This window comes from Carcharhinus amblyrhynchos, chromosome 1 (genome assembly GCF_965287045.1).
Source record: "Carcharhinus amblyrhynchos chromosome 1, sCarAmb.v2.hapA, whole genome shotgun sequence".
Classification (NCBI taxonomy): domain Eukaryota; kingdom Metazoa; phylum Chordata; class Chondrichthyes; order Carcharhiniformes; family Carcharhinidae; genus Carcharhinus; species Carcharhinus amblyrhynchos.
Window position 1 is genome coordinate 70,504,915 of NC_137324.1, and position 21,061 is coordinate 70,525,975.

At 42.6% G+C, this 21,061-nt stretch overlaps 1 protein-coding gene across 5 annotated transcripts in view; it reads left to right on the plus strand.

Moving 5' to 3' along the window:
• The window catches only part of fam149a (family with sequence similarity 149 member A), a 125,379-nt gene that overhangs the window by 97,080 nt on the left and 7,238 nt on the right, over nt 1–21,061 (plus strand). For all 5 annotated transcript variants that reach the window (XM_080186663.1, XM_080186681.1, XM_080186672.1 and 2 more), the window contains exons 9-14: nt 1,984–2,087; nt 5,675–5,902; nt 7,978–8,082; nt 11,968–12,091; nt 13,127–13,252; nt 17,110–17,188. In XM_080186663.1, the coding sequence (XP_080042789.1) occupies nt 1,984–2,087; nt 5,675–5,902; nt 7,978–8,082; nt 11,968–12,091; nt 13,127–13,252; nt 17,110–17,188 (766 nt within the window). The remainder of the gene's footprint in view (nt 1–1,983; nt 2,088–5,674; nt 5,903–7,977; nt 8,083–11,967; nt 12,092–13,126; nt 13,253–17,109; nt 17,189–21,061) is intronic.

Here is a 21,061-nt window from a genome sequence, read left to right on the forward strand (position 1 = left end):
GGAGAATGTTACACAGGAAATATCATCGGGAAATGTAATGCTCTGAGCATCTGACTCACGACACTTACTACAAAGGTTTAGGCACAGTAAGGAGTCTCACAACACCAGGTTAAAGTCCAACAGGTTTATTTGGTAGCATGAGCTTTCGGAGCATTGCTCCTTCATCAGGTCATCAGGTGAGTCAGCTGATGAAGGGGCAGTGCTCCAAAAGCTCGTGCTACCAAATAAATCTGTTGGAGTTTAACTTGGTGTTGTGAGACGACTTACTGTGCCCAGTTCAACGCCAGCATCTCCACATCATGGCTACAAAGATTTAGAAAATACAGTCTAGAAACAGCAATGGGAGGTATTAGCAGATGAACTTGTTTATGTGGCAGATGTTTGTGTTTTGAATGGCAGGCTTCACCCATAAATAAATCTGGATTAAAAGAGTGGACAAAGGGACATCCTATGAACCCATTATATTTTTTCCCAATGATTCCATCCACAACAATTCCAGACTGTAATTGAAGACTCGCTAAAAGAGAACTGAAGATGTAAAATCACAAGTGGAACAAGAGGAATCATAGGGTATTGGGGGTGCCATGGAGTACCTCTAGGTGATAACCTCCTTAAGAACAAGTGGGGCTCTTGAAAGAAGAGAAGTGGGAGAAACAAACAACACTGCAGCAATTAGCATTTTTAGACAGTTGTCAGTAAGTGTCCTTTCCTGTATTGGAGAGGTATGAGCTGTATCCAAGTGTACAAGCAAAAGCCAATCGGAACAAATCTACTGAAGTGTTTGAATATTCAGAAGCAAACCAGCAGATGGACAGCAGCTGTAAATATTTCAGGAAAGACAGTAATAATGGAAACTGAAGCAAAAATATTTTTCAGTTTATTCTGGAAAGGAGAAGTTTCTAATGGCTGGAAAGATGTGAGTACTCCAATTTTAAAAAGTAACACATGAGTTTGAGGCATAATCCTGAGCATTTTAGGACTTTAAGGTCTTTAATGCTCACTGTGCAATTAAAACACATGTGTCCTCCATGGTAAAGGAAGTAATTCTAGCAATTCTAACAAGAGAGCGATTTCCAAGAAGTGTCCAGAACAGGAACAAAGTTTGCGAAGCAGGTGCTGTGTACAGCCCTTCATTCCAGTGTTGGGCACAAGCCAATTTGAGGTTCGGTGAGCTGACGGAGGCTTGTCCTGTTTCAGAAAAGAAGGGAATCAGTCATGATACATTGTGGTAAGAGAGGAGGGTAATCTAGGGATTGGCGTGGAATGGAGAGTGTGGGGTCAAGTGGACCTGGTGTGGATACCTAGAGTCATAGAGGTTTACAGTATGGAAGTAGGCCCTTTGGCCCAACTTGTCCATTCCACCCTTTTTTTTTGTCCACAAAGCTAATCTCGATTCCCCACGTTTGGCCCATAGCCCTCTATACACATCTTAGCTACGTAACTGTCTTTGGTAGAAAGGGTGGAATTGTTCAGCTGCTGAATCCATAGAGAGTGCCGCCCTGAAGTTTCAGAATGTACACCACCTCCATGGCAGTAACCCTCTTGCGCTTGGTGTGTTCAGTGTAGGTGATGGTATCCCTGATTACATTCTCCAGGAAAACCTTCAACACCCTGCGAGTCTCCTCATAGATCAACCCGAGATCCACTTAACCAGGCGGTGGATTGCTGGCTTTGTGATGCCCTGGATATTATCAGGAAGCATCCTCACCCTGATCATCCCAGAATTCCTGTTTGAGATGGGCACCCTGTTCAGCTATTTAAAGGACCATCTAACGATTACATTCAGCAGGTCTGAAATGTCCATAGAGAAACACTTCTGCAGGATGGCTGACATATACTCTACCACTCCCACCCCTGCAACAATTTGAAAATGTTAGGTGGCCACTTTTACCTATGTCCTTTTATTTAATGCTATGAGTTCCAGCATTTCGAACCTTGGATTGACTCGTCACGTTGTGTGCATTCTTCTGTTGAACGTTGTAGGCTTATCGCATGACAAACAGTTATCGTAATGATTTAAATGGTGTGATGACAATTCAAGCCAAGCCACTGCAGCAGAGGCACGCAGGATTACCTGACAAAACGCAGTGAGTAGCGCAATAAAAATTATTGCAGACAGAAATTTGACCTGGAATTTGTACGCTGTTCAATGGTGAACTGTCAGCATTAGCCATCATCAATATCTCGCTGAATCTGAGTACTAATTCAGGATTTAGAAAAAAAATACAGATTAATGCGAAAATCCTGAAGTTAGTATGTTATTTTGCCGAGCCCTCCCTCCCAGCGTTGGCAATCAGCCAAATCAATTGGTCTTAGCAAGAACATTCCTTTTACTCCTATCATAGAATCGTAGAATAGGATCATGGAATCATAGAATCCGTATAATGCAGAAGAGGCCATTCGGCCCATCGAGTCTGCATTGACTCTCTGACAGAATATTTTATTCATGCCCTATCCCTGTAACCCTGTTTATCATGGCTAATCCAACTAACCTACACATCTTGGAACACCAAGGGGGCAATTTAGCATGGCCTATTCACCTAAGCTGCCCATCTTTGGAGGAAACCCATTCAGACACAGGGAGAACATGCAAACTCCACACAGTCACCCAACACCAGAATTGAACCCGGGCCCCTGGAGCTGTGAGGCAGCAATGCTACCATGCCTCCAAAATTATCATTAGCAACCACATATAAAGTTAGGCCTTGTTCAATCAGTTCTTAATAGAAATCTTAGTTGTAACTATTGCTGAATAGATCTGGCCGTAAAAATATAATTTTATATTTGGGGAAAGTTGAATTAATGAGTAGATTTTTAAAATGACCTTTTTTTAAGTTTGTTTGTGACATGGGTTCTACCTTCATTCCATGTGCATGTCTTGATCTTTATTTTGCTCTCAATGCAGTTTTTAAAAAAATGATTTGATTTTGGTGCTTCAAGTACTGGTTGGCTGTCTGTGAAAATGTGTTAATGTGATTGGCTGCTTGAACAGCTTGATGAGTTTACATGCAGTTCCACACTGGGAATCCCCAGTAAACAAATGTTAGTCTGCTGCACAGTGAGAGAGTTCTCGTCACAGAGATAACTAAATCTCTCAATGAGGCTTTCTTCAAGGTCAGTGGCAAGTGTCCTTGCTTCACCATAGACTGCAAAATCTGAGTGTCTAATATCATAAAATCATATAATATCATAGAATGCTTACAGTGCGGAAGGAGGCCATTTGGCCCATTGAGTCTGCACCGACCACAATCCCACCCAGGCCCCATTCCTATAACCCCACATATTTGCCCTCCTTAGTATTACCTGTGATACTAGGGTCAGTTTAGCATGGCCAATTAACCTAACCCGCACATCTTTGGACTGTGAGCGGAAACCAGAGCAGACACGGGGAGGACGTGCAAACTCCATATAGACAGTGACCTGAAGCTGGAATTGAACCCGGTCCCTGGCACTGTGAGGCAGCAGGGCTAACCACTGTGTCACCCAAATATTGTCTTTAAATGTGTGCCATTGTATGGCTGGGAGGCTAGATTGGGTGCATATCCTGCTCACAAGCATTTGAAAATATTTAAGTTGATATGAGAAGGGGGGGGGGGGGTTGTGTGTGTGTGTGTGTGTGTGTGTGTAACAAAAAAGTGAAGGTTTTTCATTTGATGTTTCCCTCATTTCCTTTCCTTCCCTAAATTCCTTTGTTGCTTTACCTTGCTCTCCCTACAACTTTCCTCCCCTTCCAATAAGGTTTTAGGCATCCCTTCTAATCTCCCCCTTCCTCAGCTTGATGCATTTTTCCATTCATATATTGAAGTGCTGTGGGTTTTTAACATTAAAATATAAATGCAAGTTTTATGTCTATTCTTGGTAATATTTCTGGAGGATTCAGCTGACATTGAGGGTCATCAAAAAAAACACTAAGAACAATCTAGGTCCTATTATTCTGTAGCATGGCATTGCATGTTGCTACATCAGTAAACGACTGATGATTGTTCCTTTTAAAATTTGAGGGAGATATTTCAAATATGCTAAATCCCAGAATTTATCTTTTCAAAACAAATTAGTTTACTTGTAAATCTCAGCTGGAAAAAGAGAAATTAGTTTGAATTTTCAAGGGACTGTTTAAGTCTTAGCTCCCATTGTGACAGAAAGTTCTAGAAAACAAAATATTGTTTATTAATTTAAAATTGTTCAGAAATGAATTGTGACTTGATTGGATGTGATGCTTCCCATCATTCCTTTAGCCTTTCTGATTGCTTTTTATACCTGTCTTAGTAGGGTTTTATGATTTGTATACTTGTACTCTGCAATCTCATTGTTCTTCTGTAGTTCCCAATTTCTCATCATTAAGACAATTTGGGGCTGATTCTCCCAGCCTGCTGTGCTGCTCCTCCAGCAGTGCAATGGGTCGGGAGATATCAGCAGAGGCCATTTTAGCAGGCTTCCCAAGGCCCTGAATTTCCGGCATCATCAGCTCCATGCTGGAAATCAGTGCAGAACTGATTTTAAATATTTAAATTCTCATTTCCTTATCATTTGTCGCCCCGGGACTGAAGCCACTAGCCTCTCCACCCCTGCCAAAGTAGTTCATTCTAGCGGGGTTTACAACAGCTCCCCACTAATGGAGAATGGTTAGCCTGACTCTGCTGGAGTGAAGGGAATTTGTTGAGGCCCCCAAGCAAGTCAAGGGGAAGGGCAGGTATACCAGGGCATTGCCAGCCTGGCAGTGCCAGCCTGGCCCTGTGGTACTGCCCATGGGGCAAACTGGCAGTGCCCATTGGGCATCAGGTGGGGCCAGAGGTAATGGAGCCTATGGTGGGGAGATTGGTGGGGTTGGGGAGGGGGCCGCTGCCATTCTGCACAGGGATCGCAGCTAGAGGGAGGGAGAGGGCTGATCGGGGCTGGCCATCCGGGTGGAGAGGGGAGGGGTGGTGGGATTGGGAGACATCCAGGAAGCCAGCCATTGAGGGGTGGGGAGTTGCGCGGCCAGCGATGTGGGATCGTAGGGCCAGCGCTCAGGAGGTTGGCAGAGCGGAGTTACTGCGCATGCTGCAATCTGTGCTATGACAGATCAGCACATACGCAGTGACTCACTCAGCGCTAAGCTGCTAGCCTCTCCAGTGGGAAAAGGCCCTGCCCCTGGATTTTCAACATGAATTTGTCTGAGGCACTCTGCGGTGCTCAGACTGTGGGAGATTAATTTTGAAAATTCAGCTTAAAACAAAACAGTGGGAGTAACTCCCGTTTTTCCTCAAATGTAGCATTTAGAATTCTTTTGGGAATTCTTTTGGCTTTTATTTATCTTAAATTCAAATTGGGTGATTTCACACTTGCCCACGTTAAACTCCATGTGCCATCATTGTCCCCATTCACCTAATTTGTCCCTTTGCAACATCTTGATCACACCAGGACTTCCTAATGGCCTTCCTCAGTCTATTTTTTTCTCTCAGGACCGTTTGTGAGAAATAAGTTAATTTTCCCTAAAAATGGGAATCCAAAGGTGATTGGGAAAAGGGGTGGAATTCATATTGGAAAAATCAGTCAAACGTTGGATGGAGTTAGTTTGAGGAGCTCCATGGTACTTAATTCGGATTTTCTTACAACTTTAATTCACAGACCTCACGGGAGCTTTCAGTGAGCATCTATCAGATGTGAACTGTAAATATTTTTTTCCCACCTCAAGGTGTGACCAGGATGAGAAACAGTTAAGTACAGCCTCCAGCATTATGTCCTCAATCCGGAATCGCCATGGACGGACTACAGATCACAATGTTCTCTCAGCATCTCGTATCATGCAGGCATCTTCACGAAAGACAGGTACACAACGTAAGCTGCCCTCACTTGGTTCAGAGCTGTTGAAGGCGAAGGCTGCCAATGTCTACAGTGATGAGATCCTTCGAGGAACTAAACTGTGAGTACCATTTCCTTTTTCGGTAATGCTTTAATTCAGGTTTGAGAATAGCTGGGAGTGAATTGAAGGTCATTACCTGCAAAAGATAAATCAACATAGTGAATCCAGTGTCACCTAACCTTAGACTAATCAACAAACTTAGGGGAATGGGTAAACTATGCAAAGGTCCGTTGACCTCAGGCGGGAATTTCCGGCCTTGGGTAGAGCGTGGCTGGAAAATCCTGCCCTTTAAATCTGTCTGAAAATTCTTCCATTTGATTGGCTGATCAGCCTGCCCATGACTGCAGCCTGCCAGTGACTGCATGCTATAACCAATGTTCCCTTTAGGCTGTGCAGCCACACAGTAATCTAGAACTTACTGTGCAGAGAACAAATAGGCTGTACACAACTAACATCCCCTTTTAAGATGCGCACATGAGTGACCAGATTGCCATCTCATAGAGACCCTGCAGTGCAACAGAGAAGCCAGGCGTGGTAAAGAGATATGACAGAGGATTGGAGAATAGCTAATGTGGTATTTAAGAAAGGTTGTAGAGACAAGCCAGGGAACTACAGACCAGTGAGTCTGATATCTGTGGCTGGGAAACTACGGGAGAAGATTCTGAAGGAGAGAATCTATCTCTATTTGGAGAGGCAAGGTTTGATCAAGGATAGTCAGCATGGTTTTGTCAGAGGGAGGTCATGCCTAACAAATTTGATTTATTTGAGCGTGTAACCAAGTGTGTGGATGACGATAGTGTGGTTTATGTAGTTTACATGGATTTCAGCAAAGCCTTTGGCAAAGTCCCACATGGGAGACTTATTAAGAAGGCTAATACACATGGTTTACAGGGTGATCTGATAAGGTGGATTCATAATTGGCTTAGCGGTAGGAGACAGCGGGTGGTGACAGATGGCTGCTTCAGTGACCAGAGGCCAGGGACTCATGCTGTTCGTCATTTATATAAATGACATAGATGACCACGTGAAGGGTAGGATCAGTAAGTTGGCCAATGACACAAAGATTGGCCAGGTGGTTAACAGTGATGTTGAGTGTCTTGGATTATAGAAAGATATAGATGAGATGGTCAAATGGGCAGATAAGTGGCAGATAGAATTTAACCCTGGAAAGTGTGAGCTGATGCACTTTCGAAGGAGTAATTTGACAGGGAAGTATACTATGAAAGGTCTGACACTGGGAAGTTCTGAAGGACAAAGGCCATTTTCACCACAATCGAGAATCTCTCTGACGTGGTGAAAATTTGGGCCAAGGTTTCTGCTTCTAATCGTTGCCTTGCTGTGACTATCATATTGTGTCTAAGGAAATCATATGGGAAAAGCATCAGGTTTGATTGTCACATTGCTTCCCAATGCTTATTGGCAGTAGCTGTTATGTGGTCCCTGTTCTTATTTGAAATACCGCAGTTGCTCTGAAAAGATGTACTGTGATGTGAAATTGTTAGCCTCATTCCCAGCTTCAGCAAAGTTGGGGATATTAAACTCTACAGTTTTATTGTTCAATGAGATACAGCAAATGCTGAAATAGAATGAAAAGGCTCCCAAAAATGATTCAATGGAACTGATTCTTTAGTGATATTCGAACTGTTCGTTAAAAAAATGGCAAATATTTCACATTCCATATATTCATTTTATGTTAAATATTTAATAAACTGTGCTGCATAAACGAATATTGAAATAGTGCAATTTAAATCTGTGTTCAATATGATAGCTGGTCCTGTGATAATGAAACAGATTAAATATTTTGCATGCTTCTTATTAGTCTAAAACATTGGAGGGTTATTATGGTAACCTATTGACCTGAAGATTGCAGAAGTGATTTAAGTCTGTACCAGAAAGATTGAAACTGTCGTGTGTTCAGTGTTGCAAAGTTCGTTCATTTCCATACCCAAAGTTCTCTCTGGAACATTCCTACAATGTTGAACATATCACAAGTATTCACATTGAAAAATGTGGCCCAGTATGTTGCAGAAGGTTTCTCAAGCAATCAACCACATTTATAGCTCCTAATAAGTGCATATTGTGTCGGAGTCCACTGGACAGAGCAAAGTGATATTTTTCCCCTGTTTATCTCACAGTGCAAACACTTCCACTACTTATAAGAACAGTCAGAATGTTGAAATCACCGCAAAAGGCCACAGTGGATCAAGGCACCAATTATATCAACACTTCACACTAAAGAGGTAAGATTGAACATTAATCAGATTATAGCTGCCTAATTTGAATTGAGTACAGCAGGCTGGCCAGACTACTATCAATTAGCAGTACAATGTGTTATATAATGTATTATATAAAATAGAAGGAAATATTAGCAGGAGGAGTTCTGTATCAAGTGCAGTACCATGTTCCCTCTTCCCCAGTTATCTAAACAAAACGATATTTCAAGATTCCTTGACATATTTTTATAAGGGCCAACCATTAGTGGAGCCTCAGGGACAGTGTCATATGTATCAGGAACTACCTTATGTCACTTGTATCTTGGTGACCAGTACTGAATGTCAATTAGGCTAAACCACCTCGTTCTGTATCATAGACTCAATGGTGACTCTATGGACTAGACTTTTGGCCCTGATGGGGTTGGGATCAGGATGGGTGCAGGAGACAATAACTAGCCGCACTGGCTGGCATGCAAAGTTTACTTATTAGTCACAAGTAAGGCTTACATTCACATTGCAATGAAATTACTGTGAAAATCCCCATGTCGCCACATTCTGGAGCCTGTTCGGATCAATGCACTTAACCAGCACGTCTTTCAGACTATGGGAGGAAACTGGAGCACCTGGAGCAGACACGAGGAGAACGTGCAAACTCCACACAGACAGTGACGCAAGCCGGGAATCAAACCTGGGTCCTTGGTGCTGTGAGGCAGCAGTGCCAACCACTGTGCCACCGTGCCACCTGTACCAGTTCACTGGCTCCACTCTTGTCTTTTACATCTGCCCTTGGTCCTAGTGTTGACCAAGCTATGAACAATCTTTGTCTACTGCTCGTGCTGCCTGTTCCCCCACTCCCCCCACTGCCTGTTCTAGAGATGTCAGTCCATGTTCTGATGTTATCCAACCATGCCATCTTGGATTTTCCAGCTGGAGGGAACAAAATGACTTAGGCTGTCCAGGAATATAGTGACTGAGCTCTGTGCCTTCCTTAATAATGATTTAGCCCCTAGATGTACCCCACGGACAGTCCCTGCCAGTAGCACTGAAGGTGGCCTTGGCCCTCAACATCTTCACCTCAGGTACATTTCATGCACTGCTGCTAACCATTGTCTGTTGGGTGGATGCTGACGGCTGTATCTGCAGCATTACAGACATCTGCTTTCTAAAGGAAGCAGACTTCATTATGCAGCCTCAAAAACATAAGGGCAATGAGTTTCACTTCTGTAGCCAGGATCTCCCAGGACATCAGAAATTGCACCCCTGTGGCTATGGAGTATTGAACAGAAAGATCAGATACTCACTAACAGAAAGGAATGTCATTCCATCAATGTTCAGCAGGTCTGCAAACATAGGAAGAACTTTCTACATGTCTCCTCTGTACTGGTATAGATCTATAAATGTGCGCAAACCATTGCATAAATCAGTGACTTTAGTATAGCATTGAGTGAGACAATTTTCTTATATACATACATAAATAATGGTGACCCACTCAGTGTCCAAGATGCTGAGGTGTCCTCCAAACATGCACGTTCCCACACAATGTGCTCTAGAGGAGGTGGAGAGGCCTGCTCACATCTTCCGCTATGCTGCTGTGAGGATTGAGGCGATGGGCCTTATTGAGTAGGGACCTATTGAGATCCTTTCTGCATCTGGACTGTTGGTAGCTGTGCAAGGGCAGCTATTGCCAATGGGTCCTGGATCACAGCTGCTCTTCCTCCTGGAGGGGCCAAGGAAGCTGAGGATGCTGAGGTTCCCTCAATCTGCATGGAATCTTCATCCTCCTCTGGATTATCCTGGGATCACAGTGTGCTCTCCCACTGATTAGGAGGGGCTGTTGGCCTGTTGCTGGGGCACAGTCCATCCAGTTATCATTGCACCATCAGTGAGAGTATCCTGTTCAGGTTTGGTAGCTTCGCATGTACTCTAAGGACATCAACACTCAGGCTCTTAACTGAACAGAGCTGTGCACCCAACACAGGGCACTGCACTGCTCCTGCATGCAATCCATGTGCTGACACATGTGCCTGTCCATGAGATTGTCCACACACTCATAGATGGTGCTCATGTGCTAGATTCCCCAAGACATGGCTGAACATACTGAAGCACTAACCACTACCCATGCCATCTGCATTGATGCCCTCTTGGTCATGACTGCTGACATTTTGCAGCCTGCTGGGAAGAGGATGTCCCTTCTATCGCTACCTGTACCAGCACGTCTAGGTTGCAGACAGTGAAGGATGGAGCTGGAGTACCCCAGTTCTCCTGGCTGTTCCTGTGCAGACACCCTGCTGTTGGTGTGGATGCAGTATCTGGGTCAGTTTGTGTATTGTCCATGTGTGTGGGACACCATTAGCTTGGCACGATGCTGTGATAGTGAGGAGAGCTGAGTAGCATTGATGTGCTCACAATGTAGAGGTTTGGTGGACTCACTGTTGCTGTGCGAGTGCCAGAATGGCAACTCTTGACACTATGCTAGGACGTTTGTGAGGTGGGGGGGTGGTGGTGGTGGAACAGGATGGAACATTTAAGGGGCAAGACCTCCTTTAGGTAGAGCTGAGAGTAGCCAGAGCTTAGCAGATGTCCTCCTCTGTTGAGGTTAGAGGGTGAGGTGTTGTGTCATGAATTGTAGAGTTGAGGTGGATGCAGCTTCTCAGAAGGGTTGGTGTGCGCACTTGTAGAGATGTGCTGTTAACCACAGTGTGCTCACTGAGCTGAATACAGGCACTTTCAGGGGCGTGCAGAACAAGGCTGGTTTAGCAGACTCTTCAGAGTTGGATTCTCACGGGCAGCAGATCGTGGCAATAATGGATCATGCAATGAGTTGGAAGTTCTCTGAGGGTTTCTACACACTGGACCAATTTTTATGGGGGCTATTAGCCAGAAATTATATCATCAATGACAGTAAGTATGCATAGGTCAAAGTTCAGCCAACAGTTCCATTACTGTTTTCAAGTTCTCCAGAACCCTTCCTACAATTTTTGAGAGACAGCTGGTGGCGAAGTCAGCCTGAGATGGAATGGACCCATTTACCACCCAGCCCCGTTTGCACCACTGATTCAGCCATAAATTGCCCTGGAAGACTGCAGGCCCAATTCCAGCCAGCCCCTGACTCCCCGCCATGAAAATAGCATTGGCAGTCACTGGTGGTCAGGTGATGTGATCACAAATGGGGAAATCGCTCGCCTCTAAGATGAAAATCCAGCCTGTGGTGTTAGTTCCTGAAGATCAATTGGGTTTGAGCCCTTTAAACTTCTATCCATTCACATAAATAATATCAAAGTTTAGTTGTGGAATCTACAGTAATTGATATCCCTATACTAGCGAATATTGCAAAAAAGAATGATTTAACAATAAAGCAGAAAGTGGTGGAAATTCCTGGTGTTCTCATTGCCCATTTTATTGATATGAATATTGGTGTACATCACTGACAGTCAATCAGTACTACAGTGGCAACTACAACTGGCAGGGGAACAAATTATTACAGTACAAAACTCCTCCTTAGAAGCTTAAGTAATTAGGAACATAGGTGAATAATCAATCCAAGAGAGGTTGCTTCAAAGCTCTAAGTAAAATATTGACATTCATAAAATATTGATGGTTGTAAACTGTTCAAGCTTTACTTAGAATGATTTAGAATATTAATTGAAAGCTTCTGTCGGATTTCTTTACATTTAATTGTTAAGTGAAATTTCAGCAAGTAGTGCAAAATTGGAGTTGACTCTCCCAGCATTATGTCATCGATAGATAAGTGGAACTGACTTTTTTTCTTTTATTGTACTGGTTTTACTGTACCAGTTCTTTACTGGTTATTTGGCAATTAAAAATCATTAACAGTACTATAAGAACCCCTGATTTAAGGTGTATGCAATATTGTTACTCTGCTAAAGAGGCTTCTAATTCCCATCCATTCAGACACGTTGGCACTGACCGGCTCTCCTCTCCTCCAGTGCATTCTGCTCGTACTAACCAATTGCCACCCATTCATTCAGAATCAACAGAAACACAACTTCACTTGCCTGGATCAAGATATCAGCTGGTAAGATGGAGGCTTGATGCATTTATGTTCAATCAAATCTACGTCCATTGCTCGGTAACATATTTGTTACCTGTATTATGAATTCGTAATTATGTCGGTGTTGTTAAACTATTACTGCCAAGGTATTGAGAGGAGCTTATAATTAACTTCAGTAGCCAGGAGCTCAAATTAGACAGAATTCCCACTGCTGAATATGAAAGTAGCATGTTCCCTCTGTTTTCAGTGTTCCCCAACACTTCGTCTGGGTGTACACATGGGGAATGGTCAATTAGCAAGACATCAATATGGCATCTTACTTGTGTTTGGCAATATATCACCATATTTGTCAGAAAGTAGAGAGCAATTTGAACAAAGTCTATCAGTATTTACATGCAATTGAAATCTAATTGTCTATGGGGAAAAATTAACTGCTGCTGCTTATTCACAGAAACACAGAGTAGGAGGAGGTCATTTGGCCTTTTGAGTCTGCTTTGTCACTCATTATGATTATGGCTGATCATTCAATTCAATAACCTTAATCTGCCTTCCCCCAGTATTCTTTGATCCCCTTTGCCTCAAGTGCTATGTGTCTGTGTGGAGTTTGCAGTTTCTCCCCATGTCTGTGTAGGTGTCCTCTGGGTATTCTGGTTTCCCCCCCACACTCCAAAGATGAATTGGTCATGCTAAATTACCTCCTTGTGTCCCAAGATGTGAAAGTTAGATGGATTATCCATGGTAAATGCGTGGGGTTATGGGAATAGAGCAGGGGAGAGGGTAAGACTCTGTCAGAGGGTCGGTGCAGACTCAATGGGCTGAATGGCGTCCTGCTGCACTGTAGGGATTCTATGAACTATATCTGACTGCTTCTTGAAAACATGCAATGTTTTAACCTGCTTCCTGTGGTAGCAAATTCCACAGGCTGACCACTGTCTGGATGAAGACATTTCCTGAATAACTTTCCCAAACAATACGGAGCAGCAAATCTAGTACTTACAAACATTAGATTATTAATCATCATTCAGTTTAAAAAATAAACAAAAAAAAGTTATTCCACAGAGGGGAAGATTTCCACGTAGCAGAGTGTCGAGCGCTGTTGGAGAAGGAACAGGCCGACGACCTCTTAGGGAACGACCTACTGCTATGGATACTTCTTCACGGCCCAATACAACACATTCATTTCGGGTAAGGCCTTTGATTTTGAATATTTATATAAATTATTTCATATAGAGGCACCATAGCCTGGAAATAACTATTGGTGGATGAATGCATCCTTCGCTTGTGTGTTCAGAAGAAGCTTAAAATGTTTTTAGAACCATACAGCACAATACAGGCCCTTTGGACCTCAATGTTGTGCCAAGCTATGTCCAATCCCAAGATCAAGCTATCCCCTCCCTATAATTCTGGAGTGCTCCATGTGCCTATCCAATAAGCGCTTGAAAGTTCCTAAAGTGTCCGACTCCACTATCACAGCAGGCAGTGCATTCCACACCCCAACCACTCTGAGTGAAGAATCTGTCTTGGACATCCCTCCTATATCTCCCACACTGAACCTTATAGTTATGCTGTCTAGTAACAGCTACATCCACCCAAGGAAATAGTCTCTGCACGTCCAATCTATCTATCCCCCCTCATCATCTTATAAACCTATATTAAGTCGCCTCTCATCCTCCTCTGCTCCGAAGAGAAAAGCCCCAGCTCCCTCAACCTTTCCTCGTAAGACCTACCCTCCAAACCAGGCAGCATCCTGGTGAATCTCCTCTGCACTGTCTCCAATTACAGAAATCCATTTTGTGCTGACTGTCTTGTATTTCTGACCAAAAATTAAAGACTAACCGCTTGTCACAGGTTACAAATATCTGATGGACAAATATCATTTTTCAAAACCTCAGTCTGGAGCTTTATAACAAATGTAGAATAAAATTCATGTATCCTCAGAATGCTCTTATGATCCAGATACTTTAACATGGGAGAAAATAACAAAGATAAAAATAGATGAGACATTTCTCCACCAATTTTATTGGATGAAAACATTGCCCTATCCTCAAAAAGCCATATTTCTCATTCGGAGGGGAACCTGTCCATGATAAATCAATGAGCACAAATTGATTGTTCCATTTCCATTGGGCAAAGCTCTTTGTCAGAAGCATATACTTACAGTACAAGGAAATAAATATTTGTAAATATAAGAAAGTGTTTCATGCTGCATGACGTCCCTATGGAATCCTTCTGGAATGAAGTCACTATTGTGGAAGTGGAACAGTCAATTTGTGCACAAAAGGGTCCCCCAGGCAACAATGTGACAATGACCAGATAATCATTCTTTAATTAGCGAAGTGGTAAATATTGGCTGGGACCATAATGGAAAAAGTTCCTCTTCTTTGAAATAGTGCTACGTACATCCATTTGAGAAGACAGTTGGAGTCTCATTTAACATCTTACCTGAAGGAGCCAATTGCGCCACAAAAGCACATTAATGAATTAAACTGGTTACCACTTCCATAAAAATATCATTTAACAAGAGGATTAGATAACAGTTCACATTTTGTTTGAACTTTGGAGCTCATTGAGCAGAGATGACCAAATGAGGCAATAGTTCTGTTTGGGTACAGAACATCAGGACATGTAGAGCACTATAAGGCAGAATTCTCAATTTCTGAGATTTAAGTGTGGTAGCGGTTTTGATGTGCCTTTTCTACCAACCCGGAATGGCAGGATTCCGCACCAGACTCTGCACTTGGAAGCTCATTGATTTATCACGGACAGGTTCTCCTCTGAATCATCTGGTGGGCCCACTTGTCCTCCAAACTATACAGGATGTCCTTAACCCAGAGACAAAAGACTAACACCTTCAAGATGAAGTCTGTACCTCAGTTCAATCACCCACTACCCAAGCCCATCACCTGTGAGGAACCCATGCCTCACTTGGACCTCTGCCCACCGCATCTGAAGTCTGGTGAATGTTTCGTGCCTTGTCGGAGTCCAACCTCCCTCGCTTTGGTTTTCTCTTTACCTTCCATTGTTTGTCATCCACATCCACCTCCTTGCATCACCTCCCGCCATTGTGCTCTCTCCCCCTTACACCCCTTGCCTTTGCACACCCTCCTTCCACATTGCCCGCCCCCCCCTCACCCATCTTCATCAATTTCACCCTCACCCTTATCTTGCAACCCACTCCTGGTTAAACTTCAGACCATTGGAGTGGGGCGATCCGTGAGTCCAGCAGCATAATGCTGTCCATAAAGACCAGCTCGGCATGCAGCTGAAGGACATGAAGTAGTCTACCCCAGCAGAGTGGGAGGTTGGCTATGTATGTTGCATTCAACTCGGAAGGCTTGAGCAAACTGAGATCCACCTCGTGTACGTCATTCTTTATCAAAAGGGTTTTATGCTAACTTGATTTCCCCTCGGCATAATGAAAGATTGGAAGGCCTGATGAGACTTTGGCAATCAGGTGTTTGGTGAGCTTTCATGAGATGCAGATAGTGCTCACGCCATGAGGCAGTGGGAGAACCATCCCACCATTGGGAGAATTGCAAACTGTTTTTATGCTAGCGGGATCCTGACTTTGACTCTCGCTAGATTCTCCACACTTGTCTCATACTAGACTTCTTGAGTAAGGTGCAACCACAGAGGCTTAGACTGCCAGAATATTCATTTTGTTTAGGACATTTGCAGCCAGTCGGGTTGATGGGTTTTTGATAGAGGGGATTAAGGGTTATGGGGAGAAAGCGGGAAAGTGGAACTGAGCAGCGACAGATCAGCCATGATCTTATTGAATGGCGGGGCAGGCTCGAAGGGCTAGGTGGCCTACTCCTGCTCCTATTTCTTATGTTCTTATGTAAACTTTATGAATCTGGGGTGCATTCAAAACTCATTTTCCACAATGAAAGGTGCCAACTATTTCCACCATGCTGTCCAGTAATAATAAAGGAGGATAAGGTTTCTTAAACTTTCTGTATTTTTAAATCTCCAGTCATATTACCAGTGTAAGAACCCATTGCAGACAATCATGGATAAAGATTTTGGAAAAACTGAAGAAATTAAGTGTGTGTTAAATTAGTGTTAGTTTTGGATCTGTAGAATTACACTTGTCTCTGAGTTGTAGATTTGAGCCCTATTCCAGAAATTTAAGCATATAATCTATGCTGACACAGTGTATGGCACAAAAGATCCCTTACTACTATTAGAATCATAGAATCCCTACAGTGCAGAAGGAGGCCATTTGGCCCATCGAACTTGCACCACAACAATCCCAACCAGCCCTATCCCCATAACCCCACATATTTACCCTCCTAGTCCACCTGACATGAAGGGGCAATTTATCATGTCTAATCAACCTAACCCGCATATCTTTGAAATGGGAGGAACCTGGAGCACATTGAGAAACCCACACAGACATGGGGAGAATGTGCAAACTCCACACAGTGACCCAAGGCTGGAATCGAATCTGGACCCCTGGCACTGTAAGGCAGCAGTGCTAACTACAGTGCCACTGTGAAGAAGAGAGAGTCTTCCAGGTCTCCTGGCCAACCTTCAACCCTCAACACCACAAAAAACAAATGATCTGGTCATTTATGTTCATCAGTCCTTGCTGTGCACAAGTTATCTGTTGTGTTTCCCTTTGTTAGTGATGATACTTCTCAAGTATTTGCTTGTCTGTGAGGTAATTTAGGATATGATGAGGTTGAGAATGCTGCTATATATATTCTTCCTTTAAATAGCTAAATTATTTTTCAATGGGGGTATTTTTAATGGGGTATTGTTATCCAATCAAAGAGGAAATTAATGCAATATTTCAGCCTACCCTTAACTGCTATCAGTGGCACACTGTTCAAAGTAGGACCATGAGTCTGTTAATATTTTGTGAATTGGGTAAGTTTACACGACTCCAATTAAAAACTGGTGTTTGAAGTCTTTGAAAACACCTTTGTTGAACAGATAGTTGAAGATTCAAATTGAATGGTTTCTTTAAATTAGGAATTTCTGAATTGAGCTGAATACTTTGACCATTAACTGTTGCAAAATGTGTTCCATTTCAGTCTGATACACCATTCAAACGGTCTTTTACACCAATGGACTATGCCAGCCACACTCGGACACGGCGAGCTTCCTTGACAGGTAGACAAGCAGCGCTCTTCTAAACATATATTTCATCAGAAACCAAAGAGTATTTGCGTGAATTCCAGAGCTACCTCACTGCAGACCTTTAGAATATTGTCTTCTGATTGTTACCCAATGACCACTGTTAAACTTGAAAATACACAAGTGAAATTTAGAGCAAAATAATGTTCAGTTGTAATGATTGCTACTGTTTAATTCCATTCCAATTTTCTTCCCACACCTAGTGGTGCACTAAGGCAGAATTGCATCTGTTTCCACAGCTAATAATTCCCCGAACAGGTCATTAGTCTGTTGTCAGGTGCTTGTAGCTTGAGGGGCACCACCCACATCAAGCATATCTAACCAGGAGTCTCTCTCACTCTTGCCACTCGCTTGTTTGAAGCAATATTATTCAGTATTATTCTTCTTGCATGGTTTGCTTGCATTCACCATGACAAATTCCAATTAAACAGACAATTGACAGACTCAATCTTTCTTGACCATCAAATCTTAGGGTGGGACTTGAACCTGGAGCTTCCAGCTCAGAGGCAGGGATGCTACCCACTGTGCCATAAGACCTCCCCCACTATTAAATACCCTGGCACAATTCAACATCTATGCTAAGAAATGAACAGTGGCCATTTGGGTATGTAATTTGTGGCTCTTTAGTGCCCATTGAGCAGCATCCCAGTGAGAAAGGGAGAAATTGAGGAAAAAGATTCTTAATGGAGTCCTTAACAAAATAATTTCCTATTATCCTAAGTAAATGGATCTGTTGCTGATGTGGAAGTGTAAGTATCACCAGAGAAGATGGTGCTGTTATCTTAGACATATTAGAGGTTAAAATCATACCCATAATTTTTTTTATTAGGGATTTAGGCATTGAGTCCATTAAATTTTTCACCAATTAATTTACATAAATAGAAAGATGCAGATAATAGACGCTCAGATATACCGCCCTGACTAGGAACATCAGTTTGAAAGAATGATCTCCAATATGCCAAGATTGGAAGTTTGAATAAGAACCACTAATTGGTTTTGTTTAGGACATTAGATAGTCTAGTGACATTTTTAAGTTGATTATCGGAAGGTTGAGCTTTTGCGGCCTAGTGTTGTGTTGCTGTACCGTGCTGAAAAAGATTTAAAAATAAAGTAAGAAGTTTATTTTTCTCATTTTATGAATAAAACATTAATTGTCGATTTATTGTAGAAAAAATGGTAGATACATAACATTTAGCTTCTGAAGTTTCTATTGAATTGAAATTTGTTATGATGAATGCAAGCAAACCATGCAAGAAGAATAATACTGAATAACATATTGCTTCCACATGAGGTTATAGGGGTAGGGCCTGGGTGGGATTGTTGTTGGCACAGTCCTGATGGGCCAACTGGCCCCCTTCTGCACTGTAGGGATTCTATGATTCACATCTCTCAAGCACCTAAACTGGCATATAACAAACGCAAAAACCAGAATTTTCTGGCCCCTCCTTCCGACAGGATCTTCTGGTCCCACCGAATGCAATGGAAAAATGGAAAGGCCTGCCACATTATCCAGCCCTATCCTAGCTAGAATGGGTAAATTCCAGCCAGATAGCGAATACTTTGTTCATCTAGCTACAGAATGTACAAAGCTTACAAACCAAGTTGTCCCAGTTAAGATTTGCTTTAAAGGTTGATCCTGCCTTCCTGAGATTCTATTATGTGTTTGCAATGTCTGGTTATTTTGAGGTGGGGGTCTGATCACAAACATCTAAAACATTAATTGTGATAGATGGAGACAAATTCAATAGGCCTATATTCCCACTGGATGTCCCCGTCCAATGTCCTGTAGTGGCTCATACGCTCAGATGAATGAACTTATAGCTGATCAGTCCATCAGTGTAAATATAAAGAAGATGGACATAAAGGGAAATGTAATGATGTGTATCAGCTAATGGCTGATGTGCCAGCTCTACGGTAATTTATTGTGCCATTTTATTTAATTAATTCCTTTAAAACCTGGTACTCATATCAGGCTGTTATCACATTAAGAGTGATAGATTTAAGACAATTTTATTTAAATGATATAATTGGTTCGATGGGAGGAAATAGAAGGTAGTTTCTCAAGGGTAGTTTTGATGTACATCGATGATTTGGGGACACAGCACAATAGAAAGGTTACAAGGAAAATTCACTGGGACTCTACCTAGTATAAAAAATGTAAAAATAATGAACTACCTGAAAAAGTAGAGTGATTTTCAGTAGGAAAGAGGAAATTATGGGGCAATTTCTAAATGTGTTTGAATTTCTGGAAGGATGTAAGAGTTGATAGGAACAGATTGCTTCCAATTATTACAGGATCTAGTATGAAGGGTGTCACAAAATGAGACTAATGGTTGAAGGAGATAGGACTGAGAGCAGGAGAAACGTTTTATACAAGAGGGCTTGGGTATATGGCACAAAGTACGAATGTCAGTGATTAAGTCAGAGGCCATGCCAACATTTAACAACAGATTAAATAGCTGATTGAAGGAAAGAGGACAAAAGTGACATGGGAACAGAGCAGCACTTGGGATTAGGAGGATATTAAGGAGATGCACTAGCATGAACCGGTTGGATTATATGACTTCTATCTGTGGTATAGAAACATAGAATCCCTACAGTGCAGAAGGAGGCCATTTGGCCCATCAAGCCTGCACTGACAACAATCCAACCCAGGTCCTGTCCCTCTAACCATTATCCGCTGATCCCCTTGACACAAAGGGGCAATTTAGCACAGCCAATCCACCTCATCAGCACACCTTTGGAGTGTGGGAGGAAACTGGAGAATCCAGAGAAAACTCACTCAAACACCGGGAGAATGTGCAACCTCCACACAGACAGTAATGATTTATATGTAATTCTGAGATGAAAGATGAGAAATATTGATATTTGGAGGAATTTGGATGTTATAGTACATGAATCATGTAGACCACTAAAATGCAGGGGGAGGTGATGGCCCAGTGGTATTATCGCTAGACTATTAATCCAGGAACACAGGTAATTTTCTGGGGACCTGGGTTTGAATTCCACCATGGCGGATGATGGAATTTGAATTCAATAAAAAAAATTGGGAATAAACAGTCTACTGATGACCATGAAACCATTGTCGATTGTTGGAAAAACCCATGGGGTTCACTACTGTCCTTTTAGAGAAGGAAATCTACTATCCTTACCTGGTCTGGCCTACATGTGACTCCAGTCACAGTAATGTAGTTAATTCTCAATTGCCCTCCAAGGACAACTAGGGATGGGCCAGCCAGTGATGCCCATGTCCCATGAATGAATTAAAAAAAAATCTACAGCAACTTGTTAAGAAAGTATTGGCAGGCTAGCTTTCGTTGCAATGAGATTGAAGCATAAGAGTGAAAAAGCCTTGCTGTAATTGTACAGGAATTTGGTGAGACCACACCTGAAGTGCTGTGTACAGTTTTGGTGTCACTTAACTTAGGTGGAATGAATGGAATGTCTCACCAGTTTGATTCCTGGGATGGGAGAGTTGACCTGTGAGGAGAGAATGAATAAGAATGGGCCTATCTTCCCTGGAATTTAGAAGAATGAAATGTCATCAAATGAAATACATAAAATTCCTTGAATCCCATAGTGCAGAAAGAGGCCATTCGGCCCAGCAGGTCAGAACTGACCACAATCCACCCAGGCCCTATCCCTATAACCCCACATATTTACACTACACTACTAATCCCCCTAACAATAAGTGGCAATTCACCATGGCCAATCAATCTAACCCACACATCTTTGGACTGTGGGAGGAAACCAGAGCACCTGGAGGAAACCCATGCAGACACGAGGAGAATGTGCAAACTCCACACAGACAGTGACCTAAGCCGGGAATCAAACCCAGGTCTTTTGCGC